Raw genomic sequence first — 23,732 nt, 5'->3', positions numbered from 1 at the left:
GGACAGGCAAAAAGGAAAAGGAGGTGGGGTAGCATTGCTGGTTAAACAGGAGATTAACACAATAGTAAGGAAGGATATTAACTCTGATGATGTGGAATCTGAATGGGCAAAGCTGAGAAATACCAAGGGGCAGAAAATGTTAGTGGGAGTTGTATACAGACCCCCAAACAGTAATGCTGAGGTTGGGGATGGAATTAAATGGGAAATTAGAGAAGCGTGCAATAAGGGCACAGCAGTCATCATGGGTGACTTTAATCTACATATAGATTGGGCTAACCAAATTAGTAACAATACTGTGGAGAAGGAATTCCTAGAGTGTATACAGGATGGTTTCCTGGACCAATATGTCGAGGAACCAACTAGAGATCAGGCCATCTTAGACTGGGTATTATGTAATGAGAAAGGATAACTTAGCCATCTTGTTGTGCGAGGCCCCTTGGGGAGCAGTGATCATAATATGATAGAATTCTTCATTAAGATGGAGAGTGAAGTAGTTGACTCAGAGACTAGGGTCCTGAATTTAAATAAAGGAAACTATGATGGTATGAGGTGCGAGTTGGCTAGGATGGATTGGGGAATGTTACTTAAAGGGTTGACGGTGGATAGGCAATGGCAAACATTTAAAGATCGCATGGATGAACTACAGAATTTGTTCATCCCTGTTTGGCATAAAAATAAAACAAAAAAGGTGACTCAACCGTGGCTAACAAGGGAAATTAGCGATAGCATAAGATCCAAGGAGAGGACATATAAATTGGCCAGAAAAAGCAGCAAACCTGAGGATTGGGAGCAGTTTAATATTCAACAAAGGAGGACAAAGGGATTAATTAAGAGGGGGAAAATAGAATATGAGAGTAAGCTTGCAGGGAACATAAAAACTGACTGTAAAAGCTTCTATAGATATGTGAAGAGAAAAAGATTGGTGAAGCCATGTGTAGGTCCCTTGCAGTCAGATTCAGGGAAATTTATAATGGGGAACAAAGAAATGGAAGTCCAATTAAATACAAACTTTGGTTCTGTCTTCACAAAGGAGGACACAAATAACATTCCAGAGATGTCGGGGAACATAGGGTCTAATGAGAGGGAGGAATTGAATGAAATCAGTATTTGTAGGGAAATGGTGTTAGGGAAATTGACGAGATTGAAGGCCGATAAATCCCCAGAGCCTGATAATCTACTTCCTAGGGTACTTAAGGAAGCGGCCCTAGAAATAGTAGATGCATTGCTGGTCATCTTCCAAAATTCGATAGACTCTGGAATAGTTCCCATGGATTGGAGGGTAGCTAATGTAACCCTAATGTATTTTTAAAGGTGGTAGAGAGAAAACGAGGAATTATAGACCGGTAAGCCTGACATCGGTAGTGGGGAAAATGCTAGAGTCCATTATAAAAGATGTAATAGCAGAGCACTTGGAAAACAGTGACAGGATCGGACAAAGTCAACATGGATTTATAAAAGGTAAATCGTGCTTGACTAATCTACTGGAATTTTTTGAGGATGTAACTGGTAGAATAGATAAGGGAGAACCAGTGGATGTGATGTAATTGGACTTTCAGAAGGCATTCGATAAGGTCCTGCATAAGAGATTGGCGTGCAAAATTAAAGCACATGGGATTGGGGGTAAGGCACTGACTTAGATAGAGAAAGAGTTGGAATAAACGGGTCTTTTTCCGAGTGGCAGGCAGTGACTAGTGGGGTACTGCAGGGATCAGTACTAGGACCCCAGCTGTTCACAATATATATTAATGATCTAAACGAGAGAACTAGATGTAATATCTCTAAGTTTGCAGACGACACAAAGCTGGGTGGGCGTGTGTGCTGTGAGGAGGATGCAGCGAAATTCCAGTATGATTTGGACAGGTTGGGTGATTGGGCAGATGCATGGCAGATGCAGTATAATGTGGATAAATACGAGGTTATCCACTTTGGTGGCAAAAACAGGAAGACAGATTATTATCTGAACAGCAATAGATTGGGAAAAGTGGAAGTGCAACGAGACCTGGGTGTCCTTGTGCACCAGTCGCTGAAGGTAAGCATGCAGGCGCAGCAGGCGGTTAAGAAGGCAAATGGTATGTTGGCCTTCATAGCGAGAGGATTCGAGTACAGGAGCAAGGATGTCTTGCTGCAGTTGTACAGGGCCTTGGTGAGACCACACCTTGAGTATTGTGTGCAGTTTTGGTCGCCTTATCTGAGGGAGGATGTTCTTGCCATGGAGGGAGTGCAGCAAAGATTCACCAGACTGATACCTGGGATGGCAGGAATGACGTATGAAGAGAGATTGGGTCGATTGGGCTTATATTCACTAGAGTTTAGAAGAATGAGAGGGGATCTCATTGAAACTTATAAAATTCTAACAGGACTAGACAGACTAGATGCAGGAAGGATGTTCCCGATGGCGGGCGAGTCTATAACCAGGGGTCACAGTCTAAGGATAAGGGGTAAGCCATTTAGGACAGAGATGAGGAGGAATTTCTTCACCCAGAGAGTGGTGAACCTATGGAACTCTCTACCACAGAAGGCAGTTGAGGCCAACTTATTAATTTTATATATTCAAGAAGGAGTTAGATATATTTCTTAAGGCTAAAGGGATCAAGGGATATGGGGCGAAAGCAGGGACAGGGTACTGAATTTGGATGATCAGCCATGATCTCATTAAATGGCGGAACAGGCTTGAGGGGCCGAATGGCCTACTCCTGCTCCTATCTTCTATGTTTCTAAATCTTTGTGTCACTTCAATTATGGCTAAATCCTGTACATTATAGATAAAGATCCTGTACATTTAGAAGAGGTAGCAGAAAGCTTATTGACTTACATTGATGATTATTGAGACTTTCCCCATCCCACTGAGAATGTTATACCAAATTCCTATTGGACAAAGAAGGCACACTTAAATAAAGAATCAAAACATTTGATGCAAATCAACTTTAAGTGTGTAATTCCGATGTATATTTTTGGGTTCCTGACGTACCTATGTCTTTTGCACGCACTGCATCTGGTCTTCTGAGTTCAGCAACAAATTTTTTTGCATCCAGCCGTATCTCAATGATATTGTTCAGAAGAGCAAACAAGGGAGCCAATGGAAATGAGGCGACAAAGAGTGTCACAAAGCCAAACTGAACAACTGGGGAAAACAGCATTCATTAAAGCCGGCTGACAGGAGCACAACCACACTTCTCTATGTAATTCATGTACATACATATATAGATAACCTACGAGCAATTACAGAGAATAACGGATACCTAAGATTGATTACAACAATTTCATCAAAGGCATCGGATCACATTACAAACCACAAATCCAAATCTTAAATGGTTTATAACCGTCATCAGACCCTGTGATGGAATTCTAGGGCTAACTTCACAGTCCCACTCTCCCAGTAAGGAGTCGCAGTTGTAAGGAACGCAAGTCAGAGGATTGTAGCTACAATGTTGTAACCTTATCTCCTACCCACGCAAGGAGCCGTCTTTCAGATGAGCCGTTAAACCGAGGCCCCTTCTGCTCTGTCAGGTGGATGTAAAAGATCCCATGGCACTATTTCAAAGAAGAGCAGGGGAGTTATCCCCGGTGTCCTGGCCAATATTTATCCCTCAAACAACATAACAAAAGCAGATTATCTGGTCATTATCACATTGCTGTTTGTGGGAGCTTGCTGTGTGCAAATTGGCTGCCGCGTTTCCCACATTACAACAGTGACTGCACTTCAAAAGTATTTCATTGGCTGTGAAGCGCTTTGAGACGTCCGGCGGTCGTGAAAGGCGCTATATCAATGTAAGTGTTTCTTCTTTCTTTGATAGATCTTAATTCAAGCTATTTAGTTAAAAGTACACAAGATACACATTTAATATTGTATCTACTTACTCATCTCCATGTATTCAGGTGTCAGGCCAATAAAAGGCTCCAAATTATAGTCTAGATCCCATTGTTGAGGTTGTCTAGTAGCACCGTAATTATCTGATTCATTGGGTTCCGCCCTCTCATCTTTCAGTTTCCTGAACAGCTTTTTCATTCTCCTGTAGGAAAAAACTCAAATTAATCATATCATAGCCAAGACATGAAATGGGGACATGCTGATTGAGATCGTGCTTAAAATAAGTAACATCTGGAGTGGCAGAAATGTCAATTCCGATTTGAGACTTTCCATTGATGAGCAAAACAGTTTTAAGTTGAAATGGAATAAGAGAGTACTTTATAATGAAATTCCTTTCAGTCCGGAGCATATAATGCCTTCAGCAGAACGGAGCAAATAATGTCCGCTATTTTGACATTTTAACGATTGCAGCAATTATGCAGACACTCTCCCAATTATTAAGTTAAGGTTGTTGTGAAGGGTCTTTAATCCTCTTGTCACTCTTGATAAAATGGCTTGTTATTATTGGCCCGGATTTTGCTCTTAGCGGCAAAGGAACGGCTTTCGCCATTCACCTTGCGTACAACTGTCCACAGACTATTTGCGGGCTTGTCAGCAGAGATTTGCACTAATCCAGTGTCTGTTTCAGGGAAGCGCCCAATACAGGGGATCTGTGGCATCTGTGACCAGGACTAGCAACTGCGAGGCTCTTCAACCAATCAGATTGAAGTATCCTCAGATCAAACCAGGAAGTAAAAAATTAGAAATATAAATTACATTTACATCATGTACAGGAAGAAAAATAATGATTGGGAAATACAGATGGGATTATGGGAGAGATATAAAAGAATAAACAGAAAAAGTTTTAAACATTTTTTTAATCTGCAACATTAATTTTCTTCTGTGGGAATGAGACTCCACACTTATAAAATTAATTTTTCAGGGCCAGAGAGGTTGTTCAGCAGTATTAATCACTTATTTCACCGTTAAAAACTCACTTACTTCTACATCTTACTTTTTCAGTGGTCTTTAGCGTAGAACTAATGGGCAGGTACCCCAAGCTCATGCCATTACAGTGATTTCAGTGCCGAGTCTATTGGCAAAGACTGCAACAGTGCAACCTGTGGAGGAGCAGAGTATCTCTGACAGCAACTTCTGGATTTCTGTGTTTAACTGTGCATGTGCGGACGCCAGAAGTTGCTATCAGGTTTACCCTGCAATATCGCTGTTATTATTACAGCAAAATCCAGGTTATTATTTTGCTAATATTCCCATTTTCCTTCATAGGTAAGACCCCCAAATGTTTTTCAATGGTCAGACGTTCCATACCTTTTCCTCTTCACCTTCCCCCCTCATGTTTTTACTGTTCCTTGCCACATGAAAGCTGAAAGGGGTCATTTGCAAGGGAAAATTGGGCATGGAGTATAATTGACGTCCAATACAATATCGCCCATTTCATACCCAAAGTTAAAATAACCCCCAAAGACAACTGTGTAAATATGAGCAGGGTTCAAACCCATCCAAAGCATTTCATACAAACCCAGACAGAGAAATGTGTTGGCACTGAGTTAATTACTGGTTACCTGTGTGTATGGTAAATAAATAGTCATCCCAAGGAAGAGTCTTTGTGCCTTTGGGTGGATTATATATAGAATGCAGTAATTTGAACAGTACGTATTTTGCCAAGAGTGAAATGATGTTAGCTTGTGGAGTTAGTTTGAATGTGCAGAGTGTATTGAAACAGTTTGATTCCACGAATGATTTAACACTTGGAATCCTAGGAGGTCATTTTGATTTTGTGCGATTGTGTAAAATGGCCGATAGAAAATCGGCAGCCCGTTTTACATCTCTCCTAATTTTTATTTCAATTGATTTCAATAGAAATGAAAATCAGGAGAGATGTTAAAGGGGCAGCCAATTCGCTACTGCTCGTTTTACACTATTGCACAAAGTCAAAATTACCCTCAAAGTATGCTGTTCATGTAATAAGTGTGAATAAAAATGCAAGAAGTCACACAACACCAGGTTACAGTCCAACAGCTTTATTTGAAATCACAAGCTTTCGGAGCGCTGCTCCTTTGTCAGGTGAAGTGAAGAGTTGCATATAAGCACAGCATATATAGTCAGAGAATATTGCCAGATAATTAGAGGTAATCTTTCTAACTGCCCTTTATCACACCTCGGCAGAGAGATAATCACAGCAATCACAGGTGTGAGTTGTGTCCAAACAGGTCAGTCAGGAAAACATTACATCAAAGAACAATGAGGTGGGGTCACAAGGGGTCAAATGTGACAGATGCTGGGGTCTGTATGAAAAACAAAAAACAAACAAAAAACTATTTTTTTGCTGGAAATCACAGCAGGTCCGGCCGCATCTGTGTAGAGGGAACAAGCCAACGACGACTTGTGTCTGGATGACTCTACGTCAGGTGGGGTTACATGTAGCGTGACATGAACCCAAGATCCCGGTTGAGGCCGTCCTCATGAGTGCGGAACTTGGCTATCAGTTTCTGCTCAACGATTTTGCGTTGTCGTGTGTCTCGAAGGCCGCCTTGGAGAATGCTTACCCGAAGATCAGAGGCTGAATGTCCTTGACTGCTGAAGTGTTCCCCGACTGGGAGGGAACACTCCTGCCTGGTAATTGTTGTGCGGTGTCCGTTCATCCGTTCAACGGACACTGCACAACAATCACCAGGCAGGAGTGTTCCCTCCCAGTCGGGGAACACTTCAGCAGTCAAGGACATTCAGCCTCCGATCTTCAGGTAAACATTCTCCAAGGCGGCCTTCGAGACACACGACAACGCAAAATCGTCGAGCAGAAACTGATAGCCAAGTTCCGCACTCATGAGGACGGCCTCAACCGGGATCTTGGGTTCATGTCACGCTACATGTAACCCCACCTGACATAGAGTCATCCAGACTCGAGTCGTCGTTGGCTTGTTCTCTCTACACAGATGCGGCCGGACCTGCTGTGATTTCCAGCAAAAAAATAGTTTTTTGTTTGTTTTTTGTTTTTCATACAGACCCCAGCATCTGCAACATTTGACCCCTTGTGACCCCACCTCATTGTTCTTTGATGTAATGTTTTCCTGACTGACCTGTTTGGACACCATTCACACCTGTGATTGCTGTGATTATCTCTCTGCGGAGGTGTGATAAAGGGCAGTTAGAAAGATTACCTCTAATCATCTGGCAGTACTCTCTGACTATATATGCTGTGCTTATATGCAACTCTTCACTTCACCTGACGAAGGAGCAGCGCTCCGAAAGCTTGCGATTTCAAATAAAGCTGTTGGACTATAACCTGGTGTTGTGTGACTTCTTACATTTGTCCACCCCAGTCCAACACCGGCATCTTCACATCATGGCTACTATCGACACCACAAACTGCTGGCTCAAAGTGGAGAGGATCTCCAAGAAGATCGCGCATATCGACACAGACATCAAGTTTCTACAGACATGCAAGAAAGCAGACAAGATCCCGAAAGGACTACAGATCATGAACCCACTCAAGTCGACTTACAACACAGACTACGCTGAGAGACTCTGCCGTCGTACCTCTTGCACACTCCTCAACCATCTCGTACACCGGCTCTACAGCAGACGCCGCAACCTTGAAACCAAGATAGAGTCCATGTTTTCAGCCTGTGCTCAGGACACAGCAGACCAGCTATGAGACACCGCCAAACAGACGAGGCAATGGAACTATGCTGCCTTCATACACACCAAGAACAGGAAGCTTGAGAAACTTGGCATCATCACCAGCAGCAACCAAGCCTCCCCCGGTACCACGGTTGAAACCACAGGGAAGTCCATCATCAACTTGTCCGACCGCACCCTTCAACCAGACGAAATTGAAGTTCTCAGCCGAGGGCTCAATTTCTGCCCCACCACCAAAATGGACCCCATCGGTCTCGCGGCAGACACAGAGGAATTCATCAGGAGAATGAGGCTCCGGGAATTCTTCCACAAATCCCAAGATGTCAGCAGCGAACCCAATGAGACAATCAATGATCCAGAACAGCAGACAGAGGGATCCGCAGTGCAGCAACCGAAGAAGAAAGAGTCAAATTGGACCCCTCCGGAGGGTCGCTGCCCTAAGCTTGACATGTAAGCTCAAGCTGTCAGGAGATGCATCAACGCCAGATTCATCAACCGCACTCACAAGACAGCCCAGAATGTCACCCGAGCACAACGCAACGCCATCCACGCTCTCAAGACCAACCGCAACATCGTCATCAAACCAGTAGACAAAGGAGGAGCCATCGTCATACAGAACAGAACGGACTATTGCAAAGAAGCATACCGACAACTGGACAACCAGGAACACTACAGACAGTTACCCGCAGATCCGACCAAAGAACACACCCGCCAACTCAACAGACTGATCAAGACCTTCGATCCAGACCTTCAAAGCATCCTACGCGCTCTCATCCCACGTACTCTCCGCGTGGGAGACTTATACTGCCTCCCAAAGATACACAAAGCCAACACACCCGGACGTCCTATCATATCAGGCAACGGAACACTGTGTGAGAACCTCTCTGGATACGTCGAGGGCATCCTGAAACCCATCGTACAGGGAACCCCCAGCTTCTGTCGCGACACTACAGACTTCTTACAGAAACTCAGCACCCACGGACCAATTGAACCGGGAACACTCCTCGCCACGATCGACGTCTCGGCACTCTACACCAGTATCCCCCACGATGACGGCATCGCTGTGACAGCCTCAGTACTCAACACCAACAACAGCCAATCTCCAGACGCCATCCTACAATTCATCCGCTTCATCCTTGACCACAATGTCTTCACCTTCGACAACCAGTTCTTTACCCAAACACACGGAACAGCCATGGGGACCAAATTTTCACCCCAATACGCCAACATCTTCATGCACAAGTTCGAGCAAGACTTCTTCGCTGCACAGGACCTCCAACCAATGCTATACACCAGATACATCGATGACATTTTCTTCCTATGGACCCATGGCGAAGAATCACTGAAAAGACTACATGATAACATCAACAAGTTCCATCCCACCATCAAACTCACCATGGACTACTCCTCAGAATCGGTTTCATTCTTGGACACACGAATCTCCATCAAAGACGGACACCTCAGCACTTCACTCTACCGCAAGCCCACGGACAAGCTCACGATGCTCCACTTCTCCAGCTTCCACCCTAACCACGTTAAAGAAGCCATCCCCTATGGGCAAGCCCTGCGAATACACAGGATCTGCTCAGACGAGGAGGAACGCGATGGACACCTACAGCCGCTGAAAGACGCCCTCGTAAGAACGGGATATAATGCTCGATTCGTCGATCGACAGTTCCAATGGGCCACAGCGAAAAATCGCATAGACCTCCTCAGAAGACAAACACGGGACACAACCAACAGAGTACCCTTCGTCGTCCAGTACTTCCCCGGAGCGGAGAAACTATGCCATGTTCTTCGCAGCCTTCAACATGTCATCGATGACGATGAACACCTCTCTAAGGCCATCCCCACGCCTCCACTACTCACCTTCAAACAGCCGCCTAACCTCAAACAGACCATCGTTCGCAGCAAATTACCCAGCTTTCAGGAGAACAGCGACCACGACACCACACAACCCTGCCACGGCAACCTCTGCAAGACATGCCAGATCATCAACACAGATACCATCATCACACGTGAGGACACCACCCACCAGGTACATGGTACATACTCATATGACTCGGCCAACATTGTCTGCCTCATACATTGCAGGAAAGGATGCCCCGGAGCATGGTACATTGGCGAAATCGTCGAGCAGAAACTGATAGCCAAGTTCCGCACTCATGAGGACAGCCTCAACCGGGATCTTGGGTTCATGTCACGCTACATGTAACCCCACCTGACGTAGAGTCATCCAGACACAAGTCGTCGTTGGCTTGTTCTCGCTACACAGATGCGGCGGACCTGCTGCGATTTCCAGCAAAAAAATCGTTTTTTGTTTGTTTTTTGTTTTTCATACAGACCCCAGCATCTGCAACATTTGACCCCTTGTGACCCCACCTCATTGTTCTTTGATGTAATGTTTTCCTGACTGACCTGTTTGGACACCATTCACACCTGTGATTGCTGTGATTATCTCTCTGCCGAGGTGTGATAAAGGGCAGTTAGAAAGATTACCTCTAATCATCTGGCAGTGCTCTCTGACTATATATGCTGTGCTTATATGCAACTCTTCACTTCACCTGACGAAGGAGCAGCGCTCCGAAAGCTTGTGATTTCAAATAAAGCTGTTGGACTATAACCTGGTGTTGTGTGACTTCTTACCTTTGTCCACCCCAGTCCAACACCGGCATCTCCACATCAATAAAAATGCAGGAGTTACAAAGAGCATTTGATATTTTTTTTTATTTGTGTGTGAGCTGTTGTTCTTATTACTCTCTATCATCCTTATCCATGCCAAATTTCATTGGTACCCTATTCCCCAAAGCACTGATTATAAATCTTTGTCCTTGTCTACAAGTGGTCTCAGTGCACCTTATTCCGCAGCCTCCTTCAGCCCTATGTTCCTGTACACGCCCTCCTCTCTTTCAATTTTGATCTCCTTTGCATCCTAACTTCCCAATGCTCTACCTTCAGTCAAAGAGCGTTCAGCCATCTGGGCTCTGCACTCTGGAACACCCTACCGAATAGAACACCTTACCTGAACCCCTCACCTTGCCTCCACTTCTCCAATAAACCCCTCAGAATCTCCCTCATTAATCTTGCTTTCAATTTTCACTCCTAACTCTTCACCCTCGCTGCTCAGCATCTGATTGTTTTCACCTCTCTAAAATGCTATGAGATATTTTATTGTCTTAAAGATGCTTTGTAAGTGCAGGCTGTTGGCTTTCTTATTTCTCTGTTGGCAAAAAAGTCTTCTTTTATAGTCTCACTAGTTAGTTTGTCATTTCCTTTCTTGCTAATTTTCTCCCCTGCTCAATGCATTGGGTCCTTGCTAGGATATAATTCCATGAGCTCCTTCCAGTACCTTTCCCAAAGTTGCCAATATTTATGTTTGAGTGTTGATCATGACTATTGGCAGACCATTCAACTGCGTTGTGCATCATTTATGAGTCCAGTCCTATTCTTACCCGACATCCATATACAAGACACTACCAACATGCGTCACGGGGTAGCAATCAGGAGTAGAACTTCGGTCAAATTTCTCCCCCTAACCCAGGGGTTGTTGTTCTTATTCCAACTGTAGCTCCTCTACTGTTGTCCTAGCTGAGTTTAGCTAACACAGCACACATGAAAGATCAAACCAAAGACCTTCCTGGTCTGTATGATTCAGCTAGCCACTGGATAAACTCACTGAGGTATCACCTAAGCTGCTTGGTTGCGGTGTATAAGATGTATGAAGTATCATCTAAGTAGTAAGAACTGTTTACAGGATATCAGGGAAACACATTCTGATAGATCCCTTTAGTCAGAAAGCACTTGAAAGACAAACAGAACCAGTCACGGTACTTACGGAACTCCAATTTCAAAGAGATTGTTTTGAATGAGCTGCTTTCCAAGCATAATAATGCTCAGCTGGATACAGAGCTCCATCAGGCAACCTCCAGGGGCACACTGGTTAGAAATGAAGAGAAAGTGAAAGGGATTTTTTTTTTACAGTCCAGTACAATATTTAAATCATTAAACACATAAGTATGTCAAATTCAACAGAATTACTAAGCACTGCAGTGACATTACACAGCTGGTTCTGATTTTTCTCCCTACCTCTTCCATACGATAGTCCTGAAAGACGTAAACATATCTTCCAGGTCGGCCAACAAACCTGCCAAGAAAACAGCCCATTTATCACATCCTTCAACATAAACCTGGGCCTTGTCACAGAACTAGCAATTTATTTATTTTAATATAATTTAAGGGTTTTGAGAGTGGTAGGTGCATTGAGCAGATCAGTTAGAGGATGGCCAGATGCAAAGGTCCCTCTCCTCGGCCCAATAATGTGCCTCTACTCCAAGCTCAGACCACCTCCAACTGCACCAGCTTGACATTTCCTTTCCCCACACAACCGCTCCTCAGTGAGAATAACAACTTAGAATGAACTACGGGCAGTTTTGTGGTACATAAGAACATAAGAAATAGGAGCAGGAGTAGGCCGTTCGACCCTTCACGCCTGTTCTGACATTTAATAAGATCATGGCTGATCTTTGACCTTGTTCTTGTTGAAAGTGAAAAATATAACCCCGAGGGATAGTTTTACATCTTGGGCTGTATTGCAAAATGGGCAGTTTCATATTGACCACCCGCTATACTCCCAGCCCGATATTCAGTTCCACTGACTTTAATAGGGCTGAATATCAAGTGGGGTGTATAAGAGACGCCCCATGCAATACCGCCCGAGATGAATTTGTGCCCCCCAAATAGTTAAATTATTTGTTTTGTTCTGTTCAAAGCATGTGTAACATTCTTAGTATTTCTGAAACAATCAGAGCAATCAAATCGAAGTAATAGTTGAGTAACACAAAAATGACGGTTCATTGGATTAGAACCAAATGTTCTGTTCCCTTAATGACATCTCACATCATTTAGAACAGGAGATAAACTTTAAACCTCAGCAATCCCAGCAGTCACGGCTGTTACTGCGCTTTACCGGTTTCCCGTTCCTTTTAACATTATCGCTTGGAATGTCCTTGCTGGTTCTCCTGATTGGCTGTAACTTCGCTGGAAGATTGGTGGAAATCCTGGACACACCACATGAAGATTGGTGGAAATCCTGGACACACCACATGAAGATTGGTGGAAATCCTGGACACACTACATGAAGATTGGTGGAAATCCTGGACACACCACGAAGATTGGTGGAAATCCTGGACACACCACATGAAGAGTGGTGGAAATCCTGGACACACTACATGAAGATTGGTGGAAATCCTGGACACACCACATGAATGGAGTTCCACTGATCCCTCGCCAAAGTTACTCCGACCGATCGGGAGAATTCCTGAGGAAACTCCCAGCGTATACTTGTTACATTTAACATCCAGTGGAAGGTATACCCATTAGTTTTTGCCGAAGACATTAACTTGTTGAAACTTACCGTCCTTTAAAAAAGGCCACATAGAAAATAGGGGCATAAGAGTTGACAAATTTTAATAAGAACGATTTCAGAATTAATCTCTCTTCAAAGATCTTTTCTGTTTTGGGGACTTCTGCAAAAAAGAAACAGATAACAAACAATTTTAAGTATATTTAATGATCTTTAAATCAGAAATATTAATATAAAAAAGCATGTGCAAAAACTTATCAAAACACTTTGCTTCCTTTATTAGATTGTCAAGTTTCACAGCATTTCCTTGTTTAGGTGAAAGTTGAGTAATAACAGGCAGAACTTCTTGGAAGTTCTATCAAGTCTGAGCAAATGACCTTACCACTGCTAACTAGAGGTAACTACCATCCCCTGATGCTGCTCAGTAACAAACAAGTCATGCAGCATTTATTATACGTTCCCACCACAAAAATTAGCAACAACACTGTACCCAATGTTTTTTTAGTTTAGTTACCACCATGAACCACACTCTATTAATATAACACAGAAAAGAAAGAAAGCGCCTGCATTTATACAGCACCTCATCATATCCTTAGGACATCCCAAGGTGCTTCACAACCAGTGAATTATTTCTGAAGTGTAGCCTTTGTTGTTACGCAGGCAAAGGCAGCAGCCCAAGATCACACAAACAGCAAATAAGATGAATGACCAGTTAATCTGTTTTTGGTGGTGTGGGTCGAGGGAGAAATGATGACCAGGACACTAAGAAAACCTGATTTTTTTGCTCTGTGTGTGACCATTTTGACTCTGGCAATTTACGTAAGTTTATAATAAATTTGGATATCAACATTTGTTCAGTTTTTCTACCTTCTACTTCAACAAATAAGCAAAGTTGAATTATTGTATCAAGCTGTGCTTAGCATCAATGGTGAGAAGAATGCAACATCACTAATAAAATCTCATCTAAAATTAATTGTAAAAAAAACTTCTAATTCATTGAGCTATATTTGGACCATGCTCAAAACAGGTGATTCAATCCATCTGGTCCACTCTCCGTCATTTAGATCCAAGTACAGAACTTATTCAGGCCATTTTGACTGCTTGGTTCCAAATCTTTAACTTTCTGTTCCCTCCTTAATCAGGAAATGCCAATTTGTATTTTGAATGCTTCCACAGACACATATTATGCTAGATGATAGATGACTCAATAAATTAGCAAAACTCTAAAAGGTGTTTAGTTGCTTCTTCAGCAAATTTTGACTTGAGGATTGCTTAGCTAATAATAAGCAGGTACGATAGTGTAGTGGTTGTGTTGTTGGACTAGTAAATAATCCAGAGGCCTGGACTAATAATCCAGAAAATGTGAGTTCAGACCCCACCATGGCAGTTTGAGAATTTTAATTCATATAAACAAATCTGGAAATAAAGCGCAGGTATCAGTAAAAGTGACGATGAAGCTGTTAGATTGTCATAAAAACCCAACTGGTTCACTGATGTCCTTTAGGGAAGGAAACCTGCCATCCTTACCCAGACTGGCCTATATGTGACTCCAATCCCACACTAAAGTGGTTGGCTCTTAACTGCCCTCTGAAGTGGCCTACACAATCTCACAAGCCACTCAGTTGTATCAATCTGCTACTAGTGGTTCAAGAAGAAGGCACACCACCTTCTTCTCAGGGCAACTTGGGCTGGGCAAATAAATCCTTGGCAATGATGCCTACATCCCAAAAGTAAATTTTAAGAATCATGGCCCCCTTGATCTCTTCTCCCAGCTGAGCACAAAGATCTTCACAAAGGCCTAGACAACAATCTTCTTTATGATTTTAGAAACTATTCTCCATAATACTTTCACCGTGGATTTAAAGGGAAAGTTCACCAGAGCCACTCTCCCACCAGGGAGCTGTGTCCCACTAATGTAGCATCGATTCTTTGGCTCTCCGCTGGAAGGTTACTGCTATCTTGTAACACAGGCTTACCCATTTTAGTCAGCCACTCGGCCACAGCTCCGTAGATCTCATCCAGGATGAGGATCGCCAGAAGGTTAATGATGACGGCTGTTGTGGTTACCGTGACCCGGATGTTTGATTTTGTGCTCTCATTTGTACTCATCGCCATGGCCGCTGCTATGGAGATTCGATATATGATCACTCCAAAGACAGCCGAAAATGTCAGGCCAATCTGCAGAGAGGATTAGGGTTAGCTGAATTCACAAATCTCTCTTCGAGTGATAATGACTCTAACAACCCTTGTTAAGGCTTGAGGTGCTTTTCATTTCTAACATTTTTCAGAAAGCAAAATTCATTTTATAGAAACATAGAAACATAGAAAATTGGAGCAGGAGTAGGCCATTTGGTCCTTCGAGCCTGCTCCTCCGTTCAATATGATCATGGCTGATCCTCTATCTCAATACCATATTCCTGCTCTCTCCCCATACCCCTTGATGCCTTTTGTGTCTAGAAATATATCTATCTCCTTCCTAAATATAGTCAGTGACTTGGCCTCCACAACCTTCTGTAGAGAATTCCACAGGTTCACCACCCTCTGAGTGAAGAAATTTCTCCTCATCTCAGTCCTAAATGTCCTACCCCATATCCTGAGACTGTGACCCCTCGTTCTAAACCCCCCAGCCAGGGAAAACATTCTCCCTGCATCCAGTTTGTCTAGCCTTGTCAGAATTTAATATGTTTCAATGAGATCCCCTCTCATTCTTCTAAACTCTAGTGAATACAGGCCTAGTCGACCCAATCTCTCCTCATACGACAGTCCTGCCATCCCAGGAATCAGTCTGGTGAACCTTTACTGCACTTTATGGCAAGTATATCCTTTCTTATTCACAAATAAAAGTGGTTGTGCTCAATATTTATATTGCAAAATAAAAATGTCTGCCATCAATCCTCCACAGTAAAGCTGATTGGTTTGTGGGAACCATGTGATCTCTAGATCTTTTGCGAGAAAATGTGCCCGACTGTCATCGTCTGTTTTGAATTTTGTGGTTCCCGGGGTATCAGCCTTTTCATGCTCTTCAAAAATCGCAGTCTGTTACATTTCTAAATTTCTGTCCCTTTTATTTATTGTGGGGCCTATTTTAAAAGGAACAGGTTTAGATTTTACAGGTGATATTGAGGTTATATTTACAGACTCCAGGTTACTGCTGCTTGATTAGGCGTGCCATTGAAAACTTGAACTTTGCTGAATCCCAGGTCGCCCTCATTCACAACACCTCCCACCCTTAACTAGAATAAACAAACCTACCATGAACAGAATTGACACAAAATTCCCCAGATAGCCAGGAACTCGATCCTTCCAGGTCAGCTTTTCATTTTCTGCCTGCTCGGTGAGGGGGAGGGGGAGAAATAAAGCAATCATTAGTGATGAACACAGCACAGGGCAGAAAGTGAGAGGCTCTGCTGCTGGCTTGGAGCCGTGTTCGGGATGATTACTGGGGTTACAGCGATGTAACTCCACCTCCAATTCACACTCACATCTGGAGGGACTCCACACTGCCAGCAGAGCTGCACAATTTCAGCCCTCAAGTCAATTAGGCATTTTTCTAACATTTCTATCACTGGCTGTGTCTTTATCACTGATTATCTGTCTGTCTAAAGCTGTCTATCTATGCGTTTATAACTGTCTATCCGTGCTTCTACCATTGTCTGTCTGTGTGTTTATCACTGACCATTTGTGTGTCTATCACTGACTGTAATAAGTGTCAATAACTAGCGTATTAATTACAGGAAATTTCTTTTTATCTGGCACGGACGGGACCGACGTGGTGTCGGTTCATCAAAAATTCCGGATAACCGAACGCTATAGTAAAAGATAGGGAGAGTTGACAGCTCCATATAAAGCAACAAACCCTGTTGCTTAGCAACAAGTGTAGAACAATGGCCACAAGTTCCAAGCGTCTCTGTAGCTTAGCAACAGCTGCAGCCACACCCTTGCACAGCAACAGACGGAGGAAGGCAAATACAATATGAAGTAAAACCTACTCCTGAATTTTGTCGGTTAACCGAGATTTCCAGTTATTTAGGTGCCGGTAAATTGAAAGTTTCCTGTAATTATATTAAATTCGTGCAGACAATCCAAAATAAATGGGGGAAAAAAGTGTCAAGTTTATAATTGCAAGAGTAGCACATTATTAGAGGGAGTGTTGCAACAGCTATTATTTTATCACAGTAGTAGATTTCTCTGTCTCTAAAGTTCCTTCCCTAAACCCCTCTGCCATTTCACTACCCCATTCAAATACCTTCACACAACCTATCTTTTCAATCAAGCTTTCAGATACCTCTCCTAACTCTCACATCACGGTTCATCCTTTATTACTTTGATCTGTGTTCTTATTTGCTCCGTAAAACATCGGGATATTTTAAGAGGTGTAACATAAATGCAAGTAATTGTTGTCATGGCAGTATAGACAAGCGTGGCGACTGTGATAAGAGTCAGAAGATTAGAGCAGAAGGAAGGGGATAACAGAGATGGAGAAACAATGAGAATATGAAAGAACAATAACATTTCTATTTAAGAATCTCATTACAGGGACATGGGCAAGGACAAAACGAGAGTGTCAGGTAGAAAGTGATGTAAAGAGAGACATATGTCGATTGAGGCTGACAGATAGTAGACAACGTTTGGACCAGTACAGATAGGTCTAGCTACAACTTGGCATTAGCGCGTTTGGTCACAGTTTTATTTCTATACAGAAGCTTATGGGTCCACTGAGAGAACATGGCTACTGTAATTCCAGAAGTCTTTAGGAGCCAAATCCCATTAACGTTTAACTTTGATCTGAGAGAACCATTAGTTCAAAGGTTTCCCTTGTTTTTCTTTTCCATTTCAGGGTAACACTAAGAATTACAAGATATTTATAATGTAAAAATATCTGTCTTTTTTTTCCAGATAAAAACAAATCGTGAGTATGCAGCACATGCTTACACAAAGGGAAGCTGCAAGTGCTTTGGTACTTGGTTGAACTCGATTAATGCCTTTGCACAATGCACTCAGCAGAAAATCATAAATAATTCAACGCCAGGCAATAGGCTTTGACTGCCATTCTGCTTAGGTCATTTTACAAGTTACTTGCCTGAAAAGAAGCTGCAAAGTCAGGCAAAATTAATAATCAACTGGAATAATCAACTGAAATAATATCCTGTGGTTAAATAAACAGTGTGATTCACTTTCCCTGCTCTTCACTCGCAAGCACAGCTGTTCCCATACATAGCCACAATCAGGTATTTCAACTGTCTCATTATTCCACTACTGCAGCAAATTATTCGTACTGAGTGAAGCATAGCCACAACAAGGCAATTCCTTAGATCAACTATTAATGAACTCTTGCTGCCTTTGATTAATCAAATAGTTTACAGTACAGGGACATGTAGGCAGAGCTGATTTCATAGAATCATACAGCACAGGAGGCCATTCAGCCCATCATGCCTGTGCCAGCTCTTTGAAAGAGCTATTCATTAGTCCCATTCCCCTGCTCTTTCCCCATAGCCCAGCAAATGTTTCCTTTCAAGTTTTCTATTAAAGGGACAGTCGTAACTTGGGTACGTAATTGTCTATGGGATAGGAAGCAGAGAGTCGTGGTGAGCGGATGTTTTTTCCGACTGGAGAGAAGTATGCAGTGGGGTCTCCCAGGGATCGGTATTAGGACCATTGCTTTTCTTGTTATACTATATGTGAATGACTTGGACTTTGATATAGGGAGAACAATTTTGAAGTTTGCAGATGATTCGGATGTAGTAACTAGTGAGCAGGATAGGAGCAGACTTCAGGAGGACATAGACAGAGTAGTGAAATGGGCAGACACGTGGCAGATGCAATTTAATGTGGATAAGTGTGAAGTGATGCACTTTGGGAAAAACAACATGGAAAGGCAGGATAATCTAGATGAGACTATTTTGAGGGGGTGCAAGAGCAAAAGAATCTGGAGGTGCATATTTGCAAATCCTTGAAGGTGGCAGGGCAAATTGATAAGGAAGTTAAGAAAGCATATGGGACACTTGGCTTTGTAAATAGAGGCATTGAATTGTGTCCAATTCTGGGCACCGCACTTTACGAAGGATGTCAAGGCCTTGGAGAAGGTACGGAGGAGGTTTACAAGGATGATACCAGGGGTGAGGGACTTCAGTTATATGGAGAGACTGGAGAAGCTGGGATTGTTCTCCTTAGAACAGAGAAGGTTAAGGGGAGACCTAATAGAGGTGTTCAAAATTATGAGGGGGTTTTGACAGAGCAAGTAGGGAGAAACTGTTTCCTGTGGTAAATGGGGTGGTAACCAAAGATCATAGATTTAAAATAACTGGCAAAAGAACTAGAGGGGAAATGAGGAGAAATTATTTCACACAGATCTGAAACACACTACTTGAAAGGGTGGTGGAATCAGATTCCATAGGAACTTTCAAATGGCAATTGGACACGTTCTTGAAGAGCACTAATTTGCAGGGTTATGGGGAGAAAACTGGGGAGTGGGACTAATTGGAGAGCTCTTTCAAAGAGCCGGCACAGGCACGGTGGGACGAATGGCCTCCTTCTGTGTTGTAAGATTCGATGATTCTAAGTAAATAACCAATTCCGATTTGTACCTCTCCAAACCTAAACAGGTAAAGATTATATAGCACAGGTGTCGCTTTTAACCTTCTTGTGTGCTTCCTAGTTAATGGGACCCGCAGGCTACTATTTCCCAATGCTCCAAGGCCTCCCCACTGAGTCTGTCAGAAAACAAATGATTAATTTTCTTCCCAGCTTGTTTCTCTCCCGTATATACCTAATTTTTCCTTATGGTCTGCCCTTCTCAGTCTCATAGTATGCTTAATTTTCCTGGTTGCCTATCTTCCTACGGGTGTATTCAATGTGAGGCAGAGGGGACCTTGGTTTAATGTCTCACCTGAAAGACGGCACCTCCAACATTACAGCCCTCCCTCAATACTACTGGAGTGGGGCTTGTAACCACCACCTTCTGATGCTGCACAGAGCTGAACGCCAAATGAATTACCTTTGAAGTGCAGTCAGTGTTGTTATTTGGGTAAATACGGCAGCTAATTTGCACCCAGCAAGATCCTACGAGCAGCAAGTATTTTGCTGGCGGTGCTGTTTGAGGGGTGAATGTTGGCCTGGACCCCCAGAGAATTATTCTTCAAATGGTGCCATGGGGTATTTTTCGTCTAACCAGTCAGGCATAAAGGGACGTTGGCTTAGCCTCTCATCCAAAAGATGGAGCGATCTGGAAGTAGCTGTTTCAAAAACAGCTAAGCTGTGTTTTTTTAAGTTGCCATACAGACAGGAAAGATTTCCTGCACATGCACACCCCCTACTGGCAGGATCCACATAAAATGACGTTATCCCCCTGCACAAAGCAGGCTAAATTACAAACAGATACCGGCTGTGCCACTGTGAAAAACTGAGCCAGCTTGAGTTGTGAAATTGTAATCTAATGCATGGGACTTCATGGATGTGGGGGAATGGGTAGTTGGGTTAACATCTTGAGCTAAGCATTATTCTGTGATTTGTCAAGTAATGCTGAGAAACTTCATGACAGAATAAGCAATAAAATGGTAAATCAATACCTCAGATGTTGGTCACATCAGTAGGTTATTTTATATTATTCATTCCACGTGCATTCAAGTACCGCCTGTGTGGTGTAAACCCAACATTAAGGCTGGATAGACTCTGCAGTAATGTGGAGTGAGAATCAATGTTTCCTCTAAATTGTCTTTGTTGTGCACGGCCTGTTTATTTCAATGCGCAGTCCCTTTAAATTTCTTCACATGCGCGGTATTTCAAATGAAAAAGCTTGTGAGCGGCCTGCGCGGGGCCTGGCAGATTACTGCGCGGTTGGAAGGAACATTGGCAAGAATCCTGTCTCCAGAGAGTCTCACTCTGGGGTTTCTTTCAGGTCCAGCCCTAACTCCAGATTCAATCTCCATTTACTCAAATTTTACAAACCCGTTGGTTTGAAAATCAAGGGCAGCGCACGCCTGAACATCACAATAGACACTCCTGGCGGGTGAGGCTACTGTTGGAAATATGGCCTCATAAAACTTCACTCCTTGATTAAAATGCTGACTGAGGACTTTTCCATTGGTCTTTAAGTTGGAGTTTGGGCACCAGCTCCTGGTGTTTATGGTGTGTCATTCAGTTTCCATGGAACACGGGCAGACTTAACCAGGTCTTCAAGTCAGCTGCTGGCCTACGGAAACTGGATTTAACAGTATAAACGCAATGAGCCATCCCACCGACGCTGGACCTCCCTGAATCTGACTTAACAGACCAATATAAAACCAGTTGCTATGCAACAGAAATGCTCCTCTCCACCTTCTATTCAAACCTGTTGCAGTCTTAGAAATCTGCACGCCAGGTTGACGCTGCTGCTTTATTGATGATTGCTTTGTGCATTGCCATTTCCAACAGACCCTTAAAGCCTAAGCAGCAGACTCACTGCAACATTCTGCTCGAAAACTGGCAATTTGCTGTCTGGCCTTGTAAACACTGACAATCGAGTAATTACGCTCTTTGAAGCTGTCACACATGGCACCAGAGAAGCAGCAGTCTCAGAACTGCACCTGGGGCACCTCAAGGGGATAATCTATTAAGAAGGACATCTACTCAGGCCACTCATCAACCCACAGAGTACAGGACAAATATGGTTCCCTATAACAGACACCAGTAGACACTACCAAGGTGGCTCCTGGGCTGGCAGCTCCTCACTGAGCTCCTCCCCTCTGTAACTCTATCCTTGGCCATTCATTGCCGTCCTTTGCCCTTACTCCCCCAATCTCCTCTCTTCCACTGCTTAATATCCCCCCGGCTTTAATAGTGGGTGGATTTTCACCCAAACTACAAGTTCAAGCTACCAGTTTAAAGTTACCTGTACAGAGCCCACTGCCCATCCCCCGACTCTGCTTGTTCCTTATTTTCAATGAGCTCTTTTCAATGGCTGAAACTCTGCTCAAATTTGACTTCCTGGACACCTGGATTCCTCTGCCTTCAGGGCTATGCTGCTCTACTGGATTACACTATAAGAATTGGCTGCTGTTCTGCTACTACTCACTTCAAGATTCAAGGTAAACTTTTTTAGCCTAAAGCCCACCCCACACCTACTGAGCTTCTGACTACTTCAGTGCACTGCTGGCTTCTAAGGGTCCGACTCCACATTTGCTCCATCACAAAGGCTGTCTACTTCCACCTTCATAACGTCACCCATCTCCGCCCCTGCCTCAGTTTATCTGCTGCTCAAACCCTCATCCATGATTTGGTTGTCTCCAGACTCGACTGTTCCAATGCTCTACATAGAAATATAAAAGATAGGAGCAGGAGTAGGCCATTCGGCCCCTTGAGCCTGCTTCGCTAATTAATGAGATCATGGCTGATCATCCAAATTCAGTACCCTGTCCCTGCTTTCTCCCCATATCCCTTGATCCCTTTAACCTTAAGAAATATATCTAACTCCTTATTGAATATATTTAATGAATTGGCCTCAACTGCCTTCTGTGGTAGAGAATTCCACAGGTTCACCACTCTCTGGGTGAAGAAATTCCTCCTCATCTCTGTCCTAAATTGCTTACCCCTTATCCTTAGACTGTAACCACCGGTTCTGGACTCCCCCGCCATCAGGAACATCCTTCCTGCATCTAGTCTGTCTGGTCCTGTTAGAATTTTATAAGTTTCAATGAGATCCCCTCTCATTCTTCTAAACTCTAGCAAATATAAGCCTAATCGACCCAATCTCTCTTCATACATCATTCCTGCCATCCCAGGTATCAGTCTGGTGAATCTTCGCTGCACTCCCTCCATGGCAAGAACAACCTTCCTCAGATAAGGCGACCAAAACTGCACACAATACTCAGAATGTGGTCTCACCAAGGCCCTCTACAACTGCAGCAAGACATCCTTGCTCCTGTACTCGAATCCTCTCGCTATGAAGGCTATCATACCATTTGCCTTCTTAACCACCTGCTGCACCTGCATGCTTACCTTCAGCGACTGGTGCACAAGAACACCCAGGTCTCGCTGCACTTCCACTTTTCCCAATCTATTGCCATTCAGATAATAATCTGCCTTCCTGTTTTTGCCACCAAAGTGGATAACCTCGCATTAATCCACATTATACTGCATCTGCCATGCATCTGCCCAATCACCCAACCTGTCCAAATCATACTGGAGTTTCTTGGCATCCTCCTCACAGCACACACGCCCACCCAGCTTTGTGTCATCTGCAAACTTGGAAATATTACATCTAGTTCCCTCGTCTAGATCATTAATATATATTGTGAATAGCTGGGGTCCTAGCACCGATCCCTGTGGTACCCCACCAGTCACTGCCTTCCACTCAGAAAAAGACCCGTTTATTCCAACACTTGGCTGGCCTCCTATTGTGTACCCTCCACCAACTTGAGCTTATCCAAAAATATGCTGGCCATATCCTAACCCGCACCAAGTCCCGTTCACTCATCACTCCTGTGCTTGTTAACCTATATTGGCTCGCGATACACCAACAGCTTGATTTTAAGATTCTCATCCTCGTGTTCAAATGTCTCCATGGCCTCACCCCTCCCCAGCTCTGTGACCTCCTGCTGCCCTACAACTCTCCATGAACTCTGCGTTCCTCCAACTCTTCCTCTTATGCATCCCCAACTCCCTTTGTTCCCCCCATTGCTGGCCATGCCTTCAGCCGTATAGGCCCTAAGCTCTGGAATTCACTCCCTAAATCTCTCCTCCTTTAAGATGCTCCTAAAAATTAATTCTTTAACCAAGCTTTTAGTCACCCATCCATGTATCTTCTTTAGCTCGGGGTAAATAATTGTCTGATTACCCTCTGTGAAGTGCCTTGTGATGCTTTTCTATGTTAATGGTGCTAGATAAATG

At 43.5% G+C, this 23,732-nt stretch overlaps 1 protein-coding gene across 2 annotated transcripts in view; it reads right to left on the bottom strand.

Annotated features, from left to right (window-relative positions):
- LOC147105607 (anoctamin-2-like) overlaps window positions 1-23,732 on the bottom strand; it is a 164,812-nt gene that overhangs the window by 27,628 nt on the left and 113,452 nt on the right. For both annotated transcript variants that reach the window (XM_086010149.1, XM_086010150.1), the window contains exons 16-23: window positions 16,122-16,196; window positions 14,846-15,047; window positions 12,921-13,032; window positions 11,594-11,651; window positions 11,343-11,443; window positions 3,859-4,010; window positions 2,969-3,121; window positions 2,813-2,865 (exon numbers count right to left, since the gene is read on the bottom strand). In XM_086010149.1, the coding sequence (XP_085866275.1) occupies window positions 2,813-2,865; window positions 2,969-3,121; window positions 3,859-4,010; window positions 11,343-11,443; window positions 11,594-11,651; window positions 12,921-13,032; window positions 14,846-15,047; window positions 16,122-16,196 (906 nt within the window). The remainder of the gene's footprint in view (window positions 1-2,812; window positions 2,866-2,968; window positions 3,122-3,858; window positions 4,011-11,342; window positions 11,444-11,593; window positions 11,652-12,920; window positions 13,033-14,845; window positions 15,048-16,121; window positions 16,197-23,732) is intronic.

This window comes from Somniosus microcephalus, chromosome 17 (assembly GCF_052327205.1).
Source record: "Somniosus microcephalus isolate GS21.2 chromosome 17, FLI_Smic_1.0, whole genome shotgun sequence".
NCBI classification, from domain to species: Eukaryota; Metazoa; Chordata; class Chondrichthyes; order Squaliformes; family Somniosidae; genus Somniosus; species Somniosus microcephalus.
This window is presented reverse-complemented; position numbering and strand designations above follow the sequence as displayed.